This window comes from Schistocerca gregaria, chromosome 5, assembly GCF_023897955.1.
Source record: "Schistocerca gregaria isolate iqSchGreg1 chromosome 5, iqSchGreg1.2, whole genome shotgun sequence".
Classification (NCBI taxonomy): domain Eukaryota; kingdom Metazoa; phylum Arthropoda; class Insecta; order Orthoptera; family Acrididae; genus Schistocerca; species Schistocerca gregaria.
In genome coordinates this window covers 11367416-11390691 of record NC_064924.1, presented here as the reverse complement: position 1 = coordinate 11390691, position 23276 = coordinate 11367416, and the positions used below count along the sequence as shown (strand labels likewise).

The 23276-nt window shown below is 40.3% G+C and overlaps 1 protein-coding gene across 1 annotated transcript in view; it reads right to left on the bottom strand.

Moving 5' to 3' along the window:
• The window catches only part of LOC126272638 (zinc finger protein 761-like), a 355681-nt gene that overhangs the window by 146569 nt on the left and 185836 nt on the right, over positions 1 to 23276 (bottom strand). Inside the window, exon 8 of the mRNA XM_049975612.1 lies at positions 7233 to 7556. Within this exon, the coding sequence (XP_049831569.1) occupies positions 7233 to 7556 (324 nt within the window). The remainder of the gene's footprint in view (positions 1 to 7232; positions 7557 to 23276) is intronic.

Genomic DNA, 23276 nt, shown 5'->3' with positions numbered 1-23276 from the left:
CCGGTCATCCATCATGTTGAAGTAAATTGTCATTCTGTCATGCAGTGAAACATCTTGTAGTAACCGTCAGTAGAAGATTACATAGGAAATCAGCATACATTGTACCGTTTAGATTGCAATCGATTAAATGGGGGCCAATTATCCTTCCCTCCATAATGCCGCACCATACATTAACACGCCAAGGTCGCTGATGTTCCATTTGTCGCAGCCGTTGTGGATTTTCTGTTGCCCAATAGTGCATATTGTGCCAGTTTACGTTACCGATGTTGGTGAATGACGCTTCATCGGGAAATAGAACGCGTCCAAAAAATCTGTCATCTTCCCATAATTTCTCTTGTGCCCAGCGGCAGAACTGTACACGATGTTCAAAGTCATCGCCATGCAATTCCTGGTGCATGGAAATGTGGTAAGGGTGCAAACAATGTTGATGTAGCATTCTCATCACAGACGTTTCTGAGATTCCCGATTCTCGCGCAATTTGTCTGTCACTGATGTGCGGATTAGCTGTGACAGCAGCTAAAACACCTACTCGGGCATCATCATTTGTTGCAGGTCTTGGTTGACGTTTCATATGTGGCTGAACACTTCCTGTTTCCTTAAATAACATAATTATCCGGCGATGTCGTCCAGAATACCGAGCAGCATACATAGAACACACCTGTTGGGCATTTTGATCACAATAGCCATAAATCAACACAATATCGACCTTTTCTGCAATTGGTAAACGGTCCATTTTAACACAGGTAATGTATCACGACGCAAATACTGCCTGCACTAGTGGAATGTTTTGTGATACCACGCACTTATATGTTTGTGACTATTACAGCACCATCTATCACAAAGCAAAAAAAGTGGTCCGGCTAAAACATTCATATTTCTTTACGTACTACACGAATATATAATAAAAAATGGGGGTTCCTATTTAAAAAAAAAAAAAAACACCACAGTTGAGATCTGTTTGAGCTATGGCAGCGTCATTTAGCGGGCCAACCATAGTGCCATCTGGTTTCCCCTTTCAAGCTAGACAAGTTCTGTTCTTGGCAGTTTTTTTGTTTGATGCTTATTTTGTGAGATATTTGGCCCAGTCACTATCAATGGGCCACCCTGTGTGTGTGTGTGTGTGTGTGTGTGTGTGTGTGTGTGTGTGTGTGTGTGTGTGTGTGTGTGTCTGTGTGTGTGTGTGTGTGTGTGTGTGTGTTTAAGGGCAAAGAGTAAGGGCAGAGATGTCAGTCGAGGCGGAAGTACAGAGGCAAAGAAGTTGTTGAAAGACAGGTGAGGTATGAGCGGCGGCAACTTGAAATTAGCGGAGGTTGAGGCAAAGGCAAATATCTGCTTGTGTCTGTGTATGTGCGGATGGATATGTGTGTGTGTGAGAGTGTACACCTGTCCTTTTTTCCCCCTAAGGGAAGTATTTTCGTTCCCGGGATTGGAATGACTCCTTACCCTCTCCCTTAAAACCCACATCCTTTCGTCTTTCCCTCTCCTTCCCTCTTTCCTGAAGAAGCAACCGTCGGTTGCGAAAGCTAGTAATTCTGTGTGTGTGTTTTTGTGTTTTATTTATTGTGCCTATCTACCGGCGCTTTCCCGCTTGGTAAGTCTTGGAATCTTATGGAACATCTTTATAATTAGTGTAGCAGTATTCACTCTAATATTCACAAAATCAATATCTCTCTGTACTGGTGCAAAAGAAGTTTCAGTTGCATAAGTGAAGTAGCATCTTTGTAATATTACGATATATAATAGCATCTCTGACACTCATATGCTTAAACACTATGTATCTATCAAAACATGTGGGGCATATTAGAAGTCTGTTCTGTGACTAAGCTGAAGTGCTCAGTGATACAAATTTACGTGTGCAATGATACAAATGTGGTAGAAATGCATTCAGTGACAAATATGAAGCACTCAATTATGCAAGTTTATGTGTGCAATGATGTGAATGTGGTGAAAACTACAAACGTTGTCTGCTGGACAAAAACTATGAAAACAAGTACTCCAAGCCAACATTTCATGTGAGTCACATCCCAATGCAAATCTGTAACTCAATCATCTTTTTGACATGCTTAGAATTATGTATTATTTATATTTTAGGATAACTAATCAGTAAAAAACACAACACATGTGGCGATGAAAGTATGAAAGCCATCTGTCGATGAATTGTAATGATTCGAAACCAGTAACGGTACTCTTTGAATAAAGGAACTTAAAATAAATTTGTGGCTGGTTGCTTTCTCAAAACCATCAACATTCAGCAGTCAGCTTCAAATGCCGGTTCTGTGATTTTTTTCCAATAAGTTCCTCAAAAAGAATGTCGCATTACCTACAAGGAGTCCCATTTGAGTTCCTGAAGCATCTCTGTAACACATAGATGTTGTTCAAACCTACCGGTAACAAATCTAGCAGCCTATGTCTGAACTGTCTCGATGTCCTCCCTCAATCCAACCCGATATTGATCCCAAACACTCAAGTAGTACTCAAGAACAGGTTGCACCTGTGCCCTATGTGCAGTCTCCTTTACATGCGAAGCACACTTTCTTAAAATTCTCCCAATAAGCCGGGGTCGACCGTTCACCTTCTCCTGCACAGTTCTTATGTTGTGTGTTCCATTGCATATCGTTTTGCAACATCAGCCCAGGTATTTAAATGACTTCACTGAGTCAAGCAGGACACTAATATTACTGTATCCGAACATTACAAGTTTGTTCTTCCTACCAATCTGCATTAACTAACGTTTTTCCACATTTACAGCTACTCCCAACCAGAAAATTTGTGTAAGTCGTCTTGTATCTTCCTACAGTCACGCAACTTCGACATCTTACTTTATACTACAGCTCATCAGCAAACAACTGCAGATTGCTGCCCACCCTGTCCACAAAATCATTTATGAATAGAGAGCTACAGCGGTCCTATCACACTTCCATGGGGCAGTCCTGACGATAACCTTGTCTTCATGAACACTCACCATAAAGGACAACCTATGGGGTTCTATAATTTAAGAAATCTTCAAACCCCTCACATATCTGTGAACATATTCCATATGCTCATATCTTCATCAACAGTCTGCAATGGAGCACTGTGTTAAATGTTTTCCAGAAAACTATAAATATGGAACAAGCCTGTTGCTCTTCATCCATAGTTCATAGTATATCACGTGCAAAAAGGGCAAGGTGAGTTTCGCATGAGCAATGCTTTCTAAAACCATGTTGATTCATGGACATCAGCTTCTCAGTCTCAAGAAAGTTTATTATAAATGAAATGAGAAAATGTTGAAGGATCCTGCAGCACTTTAAAGTAAGGCAGTTTGTTCTGTAATTTTGTGTGTCCGTTCTTTTACCCTCCTTATACATGGGAGTCACCTGTGGTTTTCTACAGTCGCCTGGAACTTTGTGCTGGGTTAGAGATTCACAATAAATGCAGGATAGGTAAGGGGCCAATGCTGTAGAGTACTCTTTGTAAAACCAAAGTGGGATTCCACTGGATCTCTTGATTTATTTGCTTTCAAATCTTTCAGCTGTTTACGCCTGGAATGCTTATTAGTATGTTCATCCATACGGGAGTCAGTCCGGTGGTCAAATGATGGAATGTTTGTATAATTCTCCTTTCTGAATGATTCCTTGAATGTGACATTTAAAACTTCAGCTTTTGGTTTGCTACCTACAACAGCCACAACAGATGGTCAACAAGGGACTGAATGGAGGCCTTATACTAGCTTACACTTTTACATATGACCAGATTTTTCTCAGATTCTCTGCCCCATATTTTGCTAAGGTATGATAGTGGTAGTTGTTATATTGCTTCGTGTGTAGACCTTCTCACTGATGCACGAATCTCTAATATTCTTTACTTGTCATTATTTGTTCATTCTCTTTTGAACCATGAGTGCAACATCCTCTGCTTCCTCATCATCTCACATGTGTCATTATCAAACCATGATGGATCTTTTCCATCCCTTATCCACTTTCTAAGCACATAACTCTCCAGACCACAACTTACAATCTGCTTAAAATCTGCCCATAATTCTACTACTATTTGTTTTATACAGCACATCCACTCTCCTAGCCCTCTTGGCTGATTTATTAACTTTGTAACCATAGTTGCTACAATGACATCACAATCGCTAATGCCCGTTTCCATACTGACAATGTCGATAATGTCCAGCCTATTCGTAGCTACAATGTCTAAGATATTTCCATTGCAGTGGGCTGCTGAGCTAGCCCCTCAAGACAGTTTTTAGCAAACATGTTCAAAAGTACTTTGCATGACTGTCTGTCTCTACTCCTCATCAATGAATCCACAGGCATCCTTATCTCTACTTCGCAGATTAAAGTCATCTCCAACTAGTAATGGATGATCTACGCACTACTGACTATAGACTATTTTTGAATGACTAGAACTGTCACAGCGGAATCAGGCACCCAATAAAAACATTCAACAATTAACTTGATTTCACCTACACTTATATGCGACCAGATAGCTTCACAACATTTCTGCAAGTCAGCATCTCTGCCATATGGTGAGTAGCAACTATTCTTTTCATTAAATTGTTACATTCAATTCTGGATTTTCCACTGCTTGATTTTGTCAGGTAACTTCACTGTCACACACAACTTTGCCCTCAATAGAGACAATATTTTTGTCAACAGCAATCAGCACTCCGCCTCTTATGGCTTCTAATCTGTCTTTCCGATATATATTCCATGACTCACTAAATATCTCGGAGTTTTCCACATTAGGTTTCACCCAGCTCTCAGTCTCGGGAATAATTTGAATGTGGGAACTTTCCTGAAGGGCAGTGAATTCAGTAACTTTATTATGAATACTTTACTGATAAAAGTTTGACAGTTAAAGTGTCTTTACACTGAATGCAGTCTGACTTCCCTTGCTGCTTATCAACTGTGTTCATCAGAGAACCTCAAACTACTGTCTACCCTAAAAATCCTCATGTGCACTCTGCAAGTTCTCTACCACACAAGTAGCTGCTTCCTTTGTACTGTGCACTCTTGACCTATCAAGGAGAGTCCTACAAATCCCCACACAATAATGCAGGTCTAGAAATCTGCAGCCAAGACTACCACAGAGTTGACTAACACTCTGTTTGAGACCCTCCACTCGCCTCCAAACCAAAGGACCCTGATGAACTCTGGGAACAATGCTGCAAATAGCGAGCTCTGCTTGCACCCCTCAGGTGAGGTCAGCAGCTTGTAAGAGCTGAGGATGCTCTAAGAACCCATGCGACAGGGGTCGTTAGTGCAGAAATCAGCCACAATTTGCAGATGACTGCACCCTGAAAGGGGTAAAATCTTCTTGGTTTTCAAGCCACATCGATTCCAATAAAATCATCAACCTTTCGATGGCTAGCTGCACCAATCGAGAAGGTTTTAGTGCAGTCATGCCGCCGCAAAAAACTCCGAATGTACCCTGCACGCTCGATAGCTGCAGGCAATGCTGCCTCCACATCTCGGATGAGGCCTCCGTGCAGTTTCTTCTAACCTAGCTCAAAAACAGATTACTTTGAAGAATGGCAACTTTTCTTTCTGTTTTTCGTGTACCTATCAATGACTCGATGCTTCTGCTTTAATCCAAAAGTATTTACATGTCTTTTAAAAAGAAGTTAATCATTTGATGACATTGACTAGGAGAAATTAATGCAGGTCTTGAAAGTTATGCCCTTTGATTGAAAAGATAATCCAACGATATTGGCCTCACATAGAACCCAAATAAGGTAAATTACAATTAATTGGACAGAAGAAAAATTAAAAGGAAAGCAGGAAGGTAAGGTTTTTATAGATTACCATATTTCTTTAAACTTGTCAGTGAAACAGGAAAGGAAGAACAACACTGAAGTAGAAACAAACCTTATCGTTAACCCACAATATTTATCGTTCTTGTTTCTACAGGCTTGGAATGAAGGTTGTTATAAGGTGTGCACCTCTTCTTAAGAAATAAATTTTTAAATGTTAGGTGCACCTCCACATAATAATTTCCATTTTATTATACACTGAAGAGCCAAAGAAACTGGTACACCTGTCTAATATCATGTGGGGCCCCCACGAGCACGCAGTCGTGCCACAACATGACTCAGCTAATGTCTGAAGTAGTGTTGCAGGGAACTGACACCATGAATCCTGCAGAACTGTCATTAAATCCGCAACACTAGAGGGGGTCGAGATCTCTTCTGAATAGCACGTTGCAAGGCATCTCAGGTATGTTCAATAACGTTGTCTGGGGAGTCTGGTGGCCAATGGAAGCATTTAAACTAAGAAGAGTGTTCCTGGAGCCACTCTGTAGCAATTCTGGACATGTGGGGAGTTGCACTGACCTGCTGGAATTGCCCAAATCTGTCGGAATGCACAATAGACATGAATGGATGCAGGTTATCAGACAGGATGCTTAAATAGATGTCACCTGACAAGAGTCATATCTAGATGTATCACAGGTCCCATATCACTCCAACTGCACATGTCCCGTAACATTACAGAGCCTCCACCAGCTTGAACAGTCCTCTGCTGACATGCAGGGTGCATGGATTCATGAGGGTGACTCCATACCTGTACACATCTATCCACTCGATACAATTTGAAATGAGATTCGTCCAACCCGGCAACATGTTTTCAGTCATCAACAGTCCAATGTTGGTGTTGACGGGCCCAGGCAAGGTGTAAATTGATGATGTTTCATTGAATGGTTCGTACTCGTAACACTTGTCGATGGCCCAGCATTGAAATCTGCAGCAATCTGATGTGGAAGGGTTGCACTTCTATCACGTTGAAAAATTCTCTTTAGTCGTCATTCGTCCCAATCTTGCAGGATCTTTCTCTGGCCACAGCAATGTCAGAGTTTTGATGTTTTACCATGTTCCTGATATTCACTTAAATCTTGATAACCTGCCACTGTAGCAGCAGTAACCAATTTGACAACTGTACCAGACACTTTTTGTCTTATATATGCGTTGCTGATCGCTGTGCCGTATTCTCCCTGTTTACATATCTCTGTATTTCAATAAGCATGCCTATATCAGTTTCTTTCGCACTTTAGTGTATATGACTTAAAAAGAATGAAGCCACATTCAATTGTTTGCTTGTTTTCATTCTACTACTCTTGCAGTTATGTAACACGAGAACTCTGTAAAATGAGGTGTCACACCCACAGATTCATCTATTCATACTACAGTTTAAAAAATCAGTCAAACAAAGTATGTGGATGATAAAGCACAAGAAGAATACTATATTTACCATAGATTTTGAGTTTTGCTGGGGTTGCATCTTCGCGTGGAGATCCTGGCTTGTTCCTTCAGCTCCACAATTTTTGGATGGTAGTCTAGGATTCAATAAAGAACTAAAATGTGTCGTCTTGTTTACTGCAACATTTTCAGGTTGTGTCTTTCTTGAATCTTCTCTTTCATTCACATTATCCTGAGTATTTGACTGTATACTATCACTGGTGTAGTCAATAACAATATTTTGACAAACAGTACTATTTTCCAAAGCCACTTCACAGCCAGTATATTGCACTTCAGGATCCTGAATTGCTGCGAATTCCACACTGGAAAGCATATTCTGAAACAAGTCAGATAAAAACTAATGAATATAATGTTTGTAATGTCTTATCATAAGTTAAGTACAACCAACAGTATCACCATCAGTCATTTACAAAAGCACTTGCAGGGAAACATAAAACAGTATGATATGTAATTAATATAGTGCTGAACACCTGCTTATAATGACGATGCAGTAAAAGCAACTGCATAACGTACAAACCACAGAAATAAATTAAAAAACTAGTGAGGGAAAAGAAGAATTAAATAACAATTTTCAAAATTAAACTAAAAACAAATAAGAAATCAAATTATTGCATTTTTATTAGCATTTCATTGCAGTCCTTCAAATTAAAGTGCAACCCAGGTATTTTATTCCCAGAATTCAAGTTTTCTCATCATTTACAGTATTTTTGAGCCATTTAAATATTCTCAATTTCACAGGGTCAACTTGCATCTGCTTATACATTAGCATAGTAATAAACTTCCTGTCATTTACATTGCATGAAACAGAGAGAGGGAGATGGAAGGATGGAGGGACAGAAGCAAAGCAGGGAGGGAGAGGGGGAGGTAGAGGCAGAGAGAGAGAGGGAGGAGGGGGAGGGAGAGGGAGAAGGGGAGGGGGAGAGTGGGTGATGGAGGGGGAGGGGGTAGAGGGAAAGAGAAGACCATCAAATAGTGTTTACAAATACTACGCGTGGGTCAACTTTTGTGAGCCCTAGGTTTCTAGTTTTCTGTCAGTAGAAGTTGTAAAAGTCAGAGAAATTTTTGCCACTAATGGTTTGTTTCCTGTCACTGTCGAAAGCAACCCAGCAGTAACTATAATCAGAGTAGCCTTGCACATAGTCATGATTAGATTACATTAGATGAACCCTCTGTTCCGTGTATGGATTTTGAGAAGATCCTTGTGGGTGTGGAACATGTCAGATTTTTTTTAACATTACGTGGTATTAATAAAATGTTGTTGTAGTAGTAGTAGTAGTAGTAGTAGATCATCTGTGTTTAGAAACTTGTGGAAGGAATAGAAGAAGTTGGCCAGAAGGAATTCCTTCAGTCTTCTCTTACGCTAAATTTTATTTGTAGTTGAACTTTTTACATGTGCTGGTATGTTATTGATAACGAGTATTCCTGAATAATGAATCTCTTTCCAGACTAGTACATTGTTCTTATTCCTTGCACTGATTTTGTGAATGGATCTGTCAGTCAGAAAAAAGAATATATTATTTACAATGCATCTCATTAAACATTAAATATACTGAGAAGCAGTATCTGGAACAGGCTTTTGTCTGACTTGAAGAGTTACCACAAAGTATGACACTAGGACATCATGAAATGAAAGTATGCAAAGAGTATCAGCTTTTTTTAAATTTTTACATCACTTATTTCTGATGAAATACGCATGGCAAATCAGGATTTGTTTAGGTGATCTGTGGTATGCTTGTTCCAACTGAATTAATTATTAAGTTTTATTACCTTTTCCGTCCAAACATCTTCATACTTTATACACCTTCATGTTCTGAACTCCATCTACATCTACATCTATACTCCACAAGTCACCGTACAGAAAGTGGCAGAGGGTACTCTGTACCACTACAACCATTTCCTTTCCTGTTCCACTTGCAAAAAGAACAAGGGAAAAACACCTGTCTAAATTTCTCTGTATGAGCCCTAATTTCTCTTATTTTTTTGGTCCTTACACACAATGTATGTTATTGGTGGTAGAATTTTTTGGCAATCGCCTACAAATTCCAGTTCTCTAAGTTTTCTCAATAGTATTTCTTGAAACGAATGTCACCTTCCCTCCAGGGATTCCCATTTGAGTTCTCGAAGCAACTCCGTAACACTTATGTGTTGTTCGAACCTAGCAGCCTGCCTCTGCATTGCTTCAATGTCTTCCTTCAATCTGACCTGGTAAGGACCTCAAAAACTCGAGCAGTACTCAAGAACAGGCCAGCATGTAGTAAGTCTTTCCAAAGTTTAATGACAGTGGGTTGGCTATAAACCATTTACTAATACTCCTTAAAACAGACCCTTGTGGGACACCATAGGTAACTACTTCCCAATCTGATGACTGGTCTCTCATACTGACACCCTCTGTTTTCTGTTTGCGTAATATGATTTGAACCACTTTGCAGTATCATCAGTGACACTATAGGATGTTGTGGTTCATGCAGCCAAATGCCTTTGACAAATCACAGAAAAGACCTGCAATTGTAATTTATAATCTAATGAACTACCTACATTCACTGCATGTGAAAATAGCCTTTTCAGTACTGGAATCCTTCAAAAATCCAAACTGTGTGTTGGACAGTACATTATTTATAGTCAGATGGTTAAGAAGCCACAGCATTGTTGTTGTTGTTGTGGTCTTCAGTCCTGAGACTGGTTTGATGCAGCTCTCCATGCTACTCTATCCTGTGCAAAAAACACTCAAAATTCGGCAGACTTTGAAACAGTCCCAGTACGATAAAGTAGATGAAGCTCTTTTCCTTTGGTTTATGCAGGAAAGAGAAAGAGGAACTCCTTTCAGTGGAGCACTGATTCAGGAAAAGGCTGTTTACCTGAACAAGTTAATGAATGGTGATGAGTCTTTTAGTGCGAGTACGGGTTGGTTGGACAGATTCAAAAAATGTCATGGAATCTGTCAGCTACCAATCACTCGAGAGGAGCTTTCTTCTGACGGTGATGCAGCGAAGAAGTACTTGGGTCAGTTTGAAAAAATGATGTTGTTGTTGTCTTCAGTCCTGAGACTGGTTTGATGCAGCTCTCCATGCTACTCTATCTTGTGCAAGCTTCTCCATCTCCCTGCAACCTACATCCTTCTGAATCTGCTTAGTGTATCATCTCTTGGTCTCCCTCTACGATTTTTACCCTCCACACTGCCCTCCAATGCTAAATTTGTGATCCCTTTACCTATTAAATTACAACTGAAGTATTGTGCAGTAACAACTCGCAAGCACATACTCCTATGTTTGATTGTTGCAAATGTTTCAATATTTTTGACTCTGCATCCAACTTTTACAAATGTTTCAACTCCTTTCTTTTGCCATATTCACTGTACATGAAAATGATGCTGGTCTTTTATCCCTTATATTTAACTCCGTTACCTGTGGTTACATGGAGGCTCATAAAGACAAAGAACATCTATCACTTCAGAATTTTCTTCTACACATACAATAAGCTCACCTACCCTGTTTTAAATCCCTCTATCATTCTGATGAACAAACAAATTTTACTAGTCTGGAAACTTTTACGTATATTATGATCCTGTTCTGTTCTAATTAATTTCAAGATTGCCTGACTGTAACATAAAAAATGTGCTGCTCTGACTCCAGTAATCAAATTTTGCTTTGTGTGCTTGAGGCTCAAAGCTCTCACTTTTTGCAAGGTGCTCAGCTAGCTTGTCTTCTTCCCTCCTGTTTGGATGCAGGTCACGATTTGTGTGTCTTCATCTCCCAACTGCAACAACCTGGATAAGCTTGGCACTAGGTTGCATAATGGGTTTGACCTGCATGTCAATGTTCTTGAATTTAAGGCAGTAACTAATAAATTTGGCAACTACTCCTTTATAGATGTCTACTCTACAGAAGTAAGAAGCTATTTTAGATCCTGAAACATATGACATATCTATATACCAGTGATCAGTGATGTTTGGACATGCATATTATCTCAAATATGTTGGATCAATCTAGCTCATCAACACAAATTTGTACTTCATCAATTTTATTTCTGGCCCTCAGATGATCTGTTTCAATAAGACTAACTCATGTTGCATACTAACTGACGAGGGAATGGTCCAACCTGACACGTCGAAACCCATCCTGAAATTTTTTATGCACGGAGAATGCAATATATATATATATATATATATATATATATATATATATATATATATATATAATAGAAAGAAACTTCCACATGGGAAAAATATATTAAAAACAAAGATTCCAAGACTTACCAAGCGGGAAAGCGCCGGCAGACAGGCACATGAACAAAACACACAAACACACACACAGAATTACTAGCTTTCGCAACCGATGGTTGCTTCTTCAGGAAGGAGAGGGAAAGACGAAAGGATGTGGGTTTTAAGGGAGAGGGTAAGGAGTCATTCCAATCCCGGGAGCGGAAAGACTTCCCTTAGGGGAAAAAAAGGACAGGTGTACACTCGCACACACACACACACACACACACACACACACACACACACACACATATCCATCCGCACATACACAGACACAAGCAGACATATTTAAAGGCCTTTATATATATATATATATATATATATATATATATATATATATATATATATATATATATAAAAACAGAAAGAGACTTCCACATGGGAAAAATATATTAAAAACAAAGATTCCAAGACTTACCAAGCGGGAAAGCGCCGGCAGACAGGCACATGAACAAAACACACAAACACACACACAGAATTACGAGCTTTCGCAACTGGCAGTTGCTTCGTCAGGAAAGAGGGAAGGAGAGGGAAAAATGAAAGGATGTGGGTTTTAAGGGAGAGGGTAAGGAGTCATTCCAATCCCGGGAGCGGAAAGACTTCCCTTGGGGAAAAAAAGGACAGGTGTACACTTGCACACACACACACACACACATGTGTGTGTGTGTGCAAGTGTACACCTGTCCTTTTTTTCCCCAAGGGAAGTCTTTCCGCTCCCGGGATTGGAATGACTCCTTACCCTCTCCCTTAAAACCCACATCCTTTCATTTTTCCCTCTCCTTCCCTCTTTCCTGACGAAGCAACTGCCAGTTGCGAAAGCTCGTAATTCTGTGTGTGTGTTTGTGTGTTTTGTTCATGTGCCTGTCTGCCGGCGCTTTCCCGCTTGGTAAGTCTTGGAATCTTTGTTTTTAATATATATATATATATATATATATATATATATATATATATATATATACACTCCTGGAAATGGAAAAAAGAACACATTGACACCGGTGTGTCAGACCCACCATACTTGCTCCGGACAGTGCGAGAGGGCTGTACAAGCAATGATCACACGCACAGCACAGCGGACACACCAGGAACCGCGGTGTTGGCCGTCGAATGGCGCTAGCTGCGCAGCATTTGTGCACCGCTGCCGTCAGTGTCAGCCAGATTGCCGTGGCATACGGAGCTCCATCGCAGTCTTTAACACTGGTAGCATGCCGCGACAGCGTGGACGTGAACCGTATGTGCAGTTGACGGACTTTGAGCGAGGGCGTATAGTGGGCATGCGGGAGGCCGGGTGGACGTACCGCCGAATTGCTCAACACGTGGGGCGTGAGGTCTCCACAGTACATCGACGTTGTCGCCAGTGGTCGGCGGAAAGTGCACGTGCCCGTCAACCTGGGACCGGACCGCAGTGACGCACAGATGCATGCCAAGACCGTAGGATCCTACGCAGTGCCGTAGGGGACCGCACCGCCACTTCCCAGCAAATTAGGGACACTGTTGCTCCTGGGGTATCGGCGAGGACCATTCGCAACCGTCTCCATGAAGCTGGGCTACGGTCCCGCACACCATTAGGCCGTCTTCCGCTCACGCCCCAACATCGTGCAGCCCGCCTCCAGTGGTGTCGCGACAGGCGTGAATGGAGGGACGAATGGAGACGTGTCGTCTTCAGCGATGAGAGTCGTTTCTGCCTTGGTGCCAATGATGGTCGTATGCGTGTTTGGCGCCGTGCAGGTGAGCGCCACAATCAGGACTGCATACGACCGAGGCACACAGGGCCAACACCCGGCATCATGGTGTGGGGAGCGATCTCATACACTGGCTGTACACCTCTGGTGATCGTCGAGGGGACACTGAATAGTGCACGGTACATCCAAACCGTCATCGAACCCATCGTTCTACCATTCCTAGACCGGCAAGGGAACTTGCTCTTCCAACAGGACATTGCACGTCCGCATGTATCCCGTGCCATTCAACGTGCTCTAGAAGGTGTAAGTCAACTACCCTGGCCAGCAAGATCTCCGGATCTGTCCCCCATTGAGCATGTTTGGGACTGGATGAAGCGTCGTCTCACGCGGTCTGCACGTCCAGCACGAACGCTGGTCCAACTAAGGTGCCAGGTGGAAATGGCATGGCAAGCCGTTCCACAGGACTACATCCAGCATCTCTACGATCGTCTCCATGGGAGAATAGCAGCCTGCATTGCTGCGAAAGGTGGATATACACTGTACTAGTGCCGACATTGTGCATGCTCTGTTGCCTGTGTCTATGTGCCTGTGGTTCTGTCAGTGTGATCATGTGATGTATCTGACCCCAGGAATGTGTCAATAAAGTTTCCCCTTCCTGGGACAGTGAATTCACGGTGTTCTTATTTCAATTTCCAGGAGTATATTAAAAACAAAGATTCCAAGACTTACCAAGCGGGAAAGCGCTTTCCCGCTTGATAAGTCTTGGAATCTTTGTTTTTAATATATTTTTCCCATGTGGGAACTATTTTTTTTTTATATATATATGCACTGCCAAAATTTTAGCTGCTAAGACAAACTGCAAGTATTTTTTTTTTTTTTTAATTGTTGGAGTTACTCATTTTTGTCACACAAAGAACCAATGATGACAGAGGTTTGTACAGTCCTTTCTGCCTAATACTCAATCAGATTTGACCTGAGAGTGTATTGGTGCATACTGCTAATATCTCGAGTAACAAGTAGAACTGAAGCATATAAACTATACAAAAACTGTCATCAGTCATTAATGTTTTGATAGATACAATTCATTTTGACAGCTGAACTGTTGCATAAATTATTCTTAAAAAGATAGCTATTAGAGGAAAATAAATCACAGCACTATTTGATGTTATATTGCAGATGACTTTCATCAATCATGACTTTAATTTACTGGAAAATAAATATTTCTTACACATACATCATTTTATAACAATTCTTGTAGCACAGTTCTTATGATAATTTTTGAATAATGCATCCTTTAGTAACAATGAAGCAGTTCCTTGTTTATTCCCCATAGTTGTCACAATAAAGCGAAAAGTCATTTGAATGTCTAGAACAAACGTATTTTCCTTCCAGCAGATCCACCTGACAAAAGAAAAATAAATGCTTTCAGACATGATATAGTAATTATAAGTTTTATTCACAAGAATTGCAGTGGAGTAAGAATATGTCCTGGCCATTGCTCTGCTTCGTGTGCTCCATACCGAGAATACTAAAAGATTTAAAACATGTGCTGATGCAAACTGAAATTTAAGAATACTGTTCTCCTGAAAAATTGCAAATGATGTGGAGCTACTGGTAATTATACTGTCTGACAAATTCTCTGAAAATATTTTCCATGGCAGAAAAAATTCTTTATTGATAGTCATGATTGTTTCGGGTGGAATCTGCATTATATCAACAGTTTTTTCGTTGTCGTTACTGTTGTGATAGTGCCACGACATTTAACAGTGCCGCCACGACAGTACGCACAAACGGCGATAGAGGCGCTCCGCAAATCGGCTGAGCGCGGGAGCGCCACCTAGCTACGAACGGCGCCGGCCGCATGTCACGGCACGGCAGTCCAATACAAGAGACTGAGTTGTAATCATGTGATCAGCTATTGTTTCTAAGAGAGAGTGTGAATATCCACGCAATTATTGTGATTAAAGGTTATAACAGTTACCAAAGACAGAGGTATTGTTATGTCCAGGCCAAGAGTCCAATAAAAGCAATGAATTAATTTCTGCAATTGGATACAAATCATGTCAAATGAAACATTAAAAATTATTCTAGCCTACATTTACAGATTTCTTCTTGTCCAGACTATTTATCATCCACGTTTCACTTCCATACATGGCTACACTCCATACAAATACTTTCAGAAACGACTCTCTGACACTTAAATCTATACTCGATGTTAACAAATTTTTCTTCTTCTAAAACACTTTCCTTGCCATTGCCAGTCTACATTCTATATACTCCCTACTTCGACCATCATCACTTATTTTGCTCCCCAAATAGCAAAACTCCTTTACTACTTTAAGTGTCTAATTTCCTGATCTAATTCCCTCAGCATCACCCGACTTAATTCGACTACATTCCATTATCCTCGTTTTGCTTTTGTTGATGTTAATCTTATATCCTCCTTTCAAGACACTGTCCATTCCATTCAGCTGCTCTTCCAAGTCCTTTGCCGTCTCTGACAGTATTACAACGTCATCAGCGAACCTCAAAGTTTTTATTTCTTCTCCATGGATTATAATACCTACTCCGAACTTTTCTTTTGTTTCCTTCACTGCTTGCTCAACATACAGATTGAATAGCATTGGGGAGAGGCTACAACCCTGTCTCACTTGCTTCCCAACCAATGCTTCCCTTTCATGTCCCTCGACTCTTATAACTGCCATCTAGTTTCTGTACAAATTGTAAATAGCCTTTCGCTCCATGTAATTTACCCTTGCCACCTTCAGAATTTGAAAGGGAGTATTCCAGTCAACATTGTCAAAAGCTTTCTCTAAGTCTACAAACGCTAGGAACGTAGGTTTGTCTTTCCTTAATCGTTCTTCTAAGGTAAGTCATAGGATCAGTATTGCCTCATGTGTTCCAACATTTCTACGGAATCCAAACTAATCTTCCCCGAGGTCAGCTTCTACTAGTTTTTCCATTCGTTTGTAAAGAATTTACGTTAGTATTTTGCAGCTGTGACTTGTTAAACAGATAGTTGAGTAATTTTCACATCTTTCAACACCTGCTTTCTTTGGGATTGGAATTACTATATTCTTCTTGAAGTCTGAGGGTATTTCGCCTGTCTCATACATCTTGCTCACCACATGGTAGAGTTTTGTTAGGCCTGGCTCTCCCAAGGCTGTCAGTAGTCCCAATGGAATGTTGTCTACTCCCGGGGCCTTGTTTTGACTTAGGTCTTTCAGTGCTCTGTCAAACTCTTCACGCAGTATCATGTCTCCCATTTCATCTTCATCTACCTCCTCTTCCATTTCCATAATATGGTCCTCCAGAACATCACCCCTGTGTAGACCCTCGATATACTCCTTCCACCTTTCTGCTTTCCCTTCTTTGCTTAGAACTGGGTTTCCATCTGAGCTCTTGATATTCATTCAAGTAGTTCTCTTTTCTCCAAAGGTCTCTTTCATTTTCCTGTAGGCAGTATCTATCTTACCCCTAGTGAGATAAGCCTCTACATCCTTACATTTGTCCTATAGCCATCCCTGCTTAACGATTTTGCACTTCCTGTCAATCTTATTTTTGAGACGTTTGTATTCCTTTTTGCCTGCTTCAATTACTGCATTTTTGTATTTTCTCCTTTCATCAATTAAATTCAATATTTTTTTTCTGTTACCCAAGGATTTCTACTAGCCCTCATCTTTTTACCTACTGGATCCTCTGCTGCCTTCACTATTTCATTCCTCAAAGCTACCCATTCTTCTTCTACTGTATTTCTTTCCCCCATTCCTGTCAGGTGTTGCCTTATGCTCTACCTGAAACTCTGTACAACCTCAGGTTTAGTCAATTTCTCCAGGTCCCATCTCCTTGAATTCCCACCTTTTTGCAGTTTCTTAAGTTTTAATCTATAATTCATAACAAATAATTGTGGTCAGAGTCCACATCTGCCCCTAGAAATGTCTTACAATTGAAAATCTCATTCCTAAATCTCTGTCTTACTATTATATAATCTATCTGAAACCTTTTAGTATCTCCAGGGTTCTTCCATGTATACAATCTTCTTTCATGATACTTGAACACAGTGTTAGCTATGATTAAGTTATGTTGTATGCAAAATTCTAGCAGGCGGCTTCCTCTTTCATTTCTTAGCCTCAATCCATATTCACCTACTATGTTTCCTTCTCTTCCTTTTTCTACTGTCGAACCAATTATTATAGAACATATTTTTTAGGTTTATTTTTTCTCCCATGCTTTGAGCTCACCACTGTGGGGGTCATTTTCTTTCATTTTCTTGCTGCCCCAGTACTTCAAATGCTGCTTTGTGTATCCATTTTTTAATTCCTGACAACTGTAATTTATAAGGAATTGTACAGACTCCTGTTTCAAGCTATCTAAATTTGTATTTCATAGTATCCCCTGTCCTTTGCCTCTTTAACTTGTCTTTGGCCCTTGGATGTTATTATCATCTTTGTGTGTAGCAAAAAGTTGTTTGAGCTACATTCTGCACCCCTGTAGACGACAGCGTTATTTGTTCATATGTTGCAAATTTTATTTTGAATAATATAGTTCATTATTGACCTGACATTTCTCGATGGATAAACTTTTGGATCTGCTTCTGAGGAAAGAAACTATTTAAAATCTTCAACTGCAATGTTTCACACATATCCACTAACTTTTCCCACAGTAATTTATTGTGTCATCTTCATATCGCCTCACCATCAGCGGCCATCCCTACTTTTCCATAAAATCTGCCATTAAAATTATTTCTTTGTAGTGTTTATGCTCTCTAACACACATGTTAATTTTTTGTAAAACTCATCTTCGACTTCACTGTCAGCTTCATTCATAAGTGCATAAGCCCCAACAACGATAACTTCCTGGCCATATTTTGAGATTCTAGGGTCATAACTGTATTTACTCGAATCTAAGCTGCACCTAAAAAATTATACTCGAAATCAAGGAAAAAAAAAATTACCGAATATAAGCCGCACCTGAAATTTGAGAATCGAAATTCAAGGGGAGATAAAAGTTTTAGACCACACCTCCAAATCGAAACAAAGTTGGTCCATTGCAACAAGAGACACAATTTAGGTCAAAGGGATGAAGATACAACCACAGTAGTTTGGTTCGAGTCATAAGCTTAACAGTTTTACCAAGTAGCCATTGCTATGTGGCAGGCACACCATCAGTACTTATACAGCTACCATTCCTTTTTCACGTACTTCATCTGGTTTGAATCGATTGTCATGCATTGTTTGTCGAATTCTGGTAATGAGCGTTTACGACCTGTTGTCGCTCGCAGCATGGCTTGCTTTTGTGCGTGCTACCGCCGCCTACAATTAAAAAAAAAAAAACCTATCTCATATGCAAAACAATGGCAAGAGACTGCTATTTGTTGTTGCTTACACTGCTGTTTTCTTTGGTAATGATCAAGAAGAACCAAATAATAAACTGTGTATGATAGAAGATGTTCTGAACGAGAGTTTAGCGAAAATTATTCTCCGTTTGAGAATCTCTGAAAGCGTCTCTTTAGTACATTACATTCTGCCCAGAAATTAGTCATCTTAGATTTAGAAATCAGTCAGTTGCCATGCTTCATTTCTGACTCTATCACTCACTATTCAGCATAAGAATAATACAAATATAAACCTGACATTATATGTATATTCTTCCGAGTTTGCTGTTGTCTCACTCTAGTTTCATAGTTTATTAGGCAGACAGGATTTAAATGAGATAGCAGCAAACACAAATGAATGCATGGTGTAATGTTTACATTCTTCTACCTTTTCTTTCAATTTATTTACTGACGCAGAGGTTTTGGTACCAGTATTTATCTTTGTGCCTGCAAAGCATGTCTTTGTAGCACTACATATATTCGATGGCAGAAGTTAGTTGTGGTGGCTCTTACCAACATTTTTCAGAACTTCCTCTCACTTTGCACTCGATTCTAAGCCGCAGGTGGTTTTTTGGATTACAAAAACCAGAAAAAAAAGTAGATTTGAGTGAATACGGTAATCTCTCATCAATTTGTCCCCGCATTTGATATCTCTTCTCTGCTTATTAGGGACAGCTATTGAAATCCCTCTCTTGGTCCTTTCCTCTGTGTTTTCTGCCATTGTAAAAATGAATGAATCTGCTGTATTTTGATTTCCCTTCCTCATGATATACATTTCACTAAGAACACACACATGTAACTTCAACCTCCCTAGTTCCTGGAATACTTCTCTGTACCCAAACCCTGCACGTTCAACATTGTTACATAGTCCTTTACTGTAATCATTTTCATCTATGTGATGATCCAATCCCACTATTTTTCAGAGGCTTTTGACTGATGTCTCAAGCAAAGAAAATGTTTTTTTACAAATGCCCCCACCCTAGAGGACCGGGCAATATTTTGGGTTGTCACTCCCGAGGCAGACTGTCTTCTCAGGGCTTTGAGGAAAGAAAAGGAAAGGAAATATCAGGACTGGATGTAGGAAAGATGGGATGTTGTAAGACACTCTGTGTCTCATTCTTCTACAAAGGCCTGGCCAGCATGGGAGGCCCTGCCAGCAGCTTCGCTGCCACCAGTGTAGCCTCTATTTCACTGAAACATGCAAACCATCTCACCTGCATGAGCAATGAAGAGTAAAACTTCTCCAATATGGCGAGGGTTTTTATGAGGCCTTCCCAGATTGAGGTTACCCTCTCCACCAAGTCCAGAAACAGATTTCACATGGCTCATCTGTCCAGTCAACTACCATTCCAACATACCGACCGGCGGTGTGCAAAGGAGCGCTCCCTTTGTGACTCGGTGCCAGACAGGACTGGAGCAAGTGAACCGTGTTTTTCACCAGAGTTCGACCATCTGTCATTGCGCCCTGAAATGAGGTCTACACCCCCACAGCCATAGTGGTATCCCAACAACCATCCAACCTATGCAATAAGTTGGTCTGTTCCTACTACAACCCTTTTCACAACTCTTAGTTCATATCCCTGAAATGGATTTGGATACAAGACCTATCCCATACATAAACCCACTACTCCCAACTCCAGTACTATCAGAGGCTTCTGCTACCCCACCAAAGGCAGGATTGCCAGTGACAACAGCCGTTTGGCCTACCAACTTAGTTTTACGACTGTGCTGCATTGTATGTGAGTACAACCACTATCAGTCTGCCTGTCCACATGAATGGTCACCACCAAACTGTTACCGAGAGACAGAAGGACAACCCAGTTGTTTAGCTTGTGGTCTGATGCTGTGTGCTCAACCTTAACAACTGCTTCAGGGCCTCACAGTACTGCAGCAAACAGCCCAACATCATATCCCTACCACATTCCTGTACTCTTCCACAGTCATTGCTACATCATCTTCACTCATTCTACTATGCTATTCCTCGTCCTCCCCACCACGTACCTCTTTGTACCTCACTATCCATGTTCGATGAGATTGCAACTTACCATAGTTGAGCCTTAACAGTGATGTGTGTGTGTGTTTCTACATCTGAAGAAGGAATCTGTCTGACAGATATGTCTACTTTTAAGTGTACTTTTAACTGTGCCTGTCTGCTGCTCAATGCTGCTTCCATGTGTGGAGTAACAACTATCCTATTTGCCATTATTGTTATGCCATCTTGGATTTTCAACTGCTTGAAATGTGGACTCAATGTGCAAACCATTTAAAAACTGAGATTGCTCACTGAACAATGGACAGATGCGTCTTAGACTTCCTAGGAGAATTAGAAAAGAAACAAATATGGCAAGGAACCAACTTGAGTGAGACATAAATGCAACTGTAACAAAAATAAATGAAGGTGGGCAGGACATAAAGGCAGATAAAAGGCTGGATAGTGGGTCAATCAAGTTCTTCACTGGATTCCAAGAAGAGAGAGAGAGAGAGAGAGAGAGAGAGAGAGAGAGAGAGAGAGAGAGAGAGAATGATAAGAAGCAATATAACAGTATGAGAGTATACACCATTACTAAATGTAATGGAGCAATATGTATGCACATTGCATAGGAAAGTGTAGCCAAGTTCTTTATTTTCAACCAGATACCAAATTACTGGTGACTGTTGCAGCTGATGATTGACTACTTACAGAATTCTGAGTACTCAATGTCTAACAGTAAATATTCATCATTTTCCTGTATCTGCACAGTAATTTGTATAAACCTATGATATTTTTGTTGATTGGGATCAAAGGAATGAAGAGCACCTCCAACAAGGAGTAAGTGTAGTATAGCATATTTTAAATGAGATCCAAATTGACACAAGTTGCTTTCCATACAACTGCCAAAAAGTGCCATTTTGACTGTGAACACTATGCTGAGCTCAGGTAAGGGACAAAGTTTAAGTTTCAGTATTTTATTTCAAAAGCATTCAAAAAGCAGTTACTTGTTTACAATCAATTGGTTTTAACTATTTTACTCACTGTTAAATGGATTTGCTTGTTAGAAAGCATAGCAATGGGCACAGGGACGAAACTAGCAGTAAATAGAACTGAATCGAATATAAGAATATCGCAATCCATAAGTACAAGTCACAATTAGTACTTAAAAGGTGTATTTGAAAGGCCCAGAAGTGAGGGACTTATTTTCATTTTATAAGAGTAGAACTTTTTTATTCTTTTATCTCCAATGAAACACTAGTAAAAATCAGAAACATATAAATGGAAGAAAAATTTGGAATCTATTTAAATGAAATTACTTATCGAAACGAAAAACTTTCTGCTCCTTTAAGAAACTATGACTAAAATTACTGTCTGCCTTTCTGGTGTATAAGATCACATTCAAAAATATATTTTAGTAAATTATGAAAAAAAGTTGGTGACAATGTGACCATGCAATCGGTTAATGAAGTTTTTAATTATTGTCTATGACACAGAACCATGGAAATTGCCGTTGATGGCGAGGTTTGCATGCTTCAGCGATACACATGGCCATACCGTAGGTGCAACCACAATGGAGGGGTATCTGTTGAAAGGCCAGACAAACTTGTGGTTCCTGAAGAGGGGGAGCACCCTTTTCAGTAGTTGTAGGGGCAACAGTCTGGATGATTGACTGATCTGGCCTTGTAACACTAACCAAAATGGCCTTGCTGTGCTGGTACTGTGAACATCTGAAAGCAAGGGAAACTACAGCTGTGATTTTTCCTGAGGGCATGTAGCTTTACTGTACGGTTAAATGATGACGTCATCATCTAGGGTAAAATATTCCGGAGGTAAAATAGTCCCCCATTTGGATCTCTGGGCGGGGACTACTCAAGGGGACGTCATTAGCAGGAGAAAGAAAACTGGCGTCCTATGGATCAGAGTGTGGAATGTCAGATCCCTTGCAGGAGGAATAAGACTTTTGGTCAGGTGAATACAGGGTTATAAATACAAAATCAAATAGGGGTAATGCAGGAGTAGGTTTAATAATGAATACAAAAATAGGAATGCAGGTAAGCTACTACAAACAGCATAGTGAACGCATTATTGTGGCTAAGATAGACACGAAGCACACGTCTACTTCAGTAGTACAAGTTTGTATGCCAACTAGCTCTGCAGATGATGAAGAAATTGATGAAACGTATGATGACATAAAAGAAATTATTCAGGTGGTGAAGGGAGACGAAAATTTAATGGTCATGGGTGACTGGTATTTGAGAGTAGGAAAAGGGAGAGAAGGAAACATAGTAGGTGAATATAGATTGGGGATAATAAATGAAAGAGGAAGCCGTCTGGTAGAATTCTGCACAGAACATAACTTAATCATAGCTTACACTTGGTTCAAGAATCATAAAAGAAGGCTGTATACATGGAAAAAGCCTGGAGATACTAGAAGGTATCAGATAGATTATACAATGGTAAGACAGAGATTTAGGAACCAGGTTTTAAATTGTAAGACATTTCCAAATGCAGATGTGGACTCTGACCACCATCTATTGGTTATGAACTGTAGATTAAAAGTGAAGAAACTGCAAAAAGGTGGGAATTTAAGGAGATGGGACCTGGAGAAACTGACTAAACCAGAGGTTGTACAGAGTTTCAGGGAGAGCATAAGGGAACACCTGACAGGAATGGGTGAAAGAAATACAGTAGAAGAAGAATGGGTAGCTTTGAGGAATGAAATAGTGAAGGCAGCAGAGGATCCAGTAGGTAAAAGG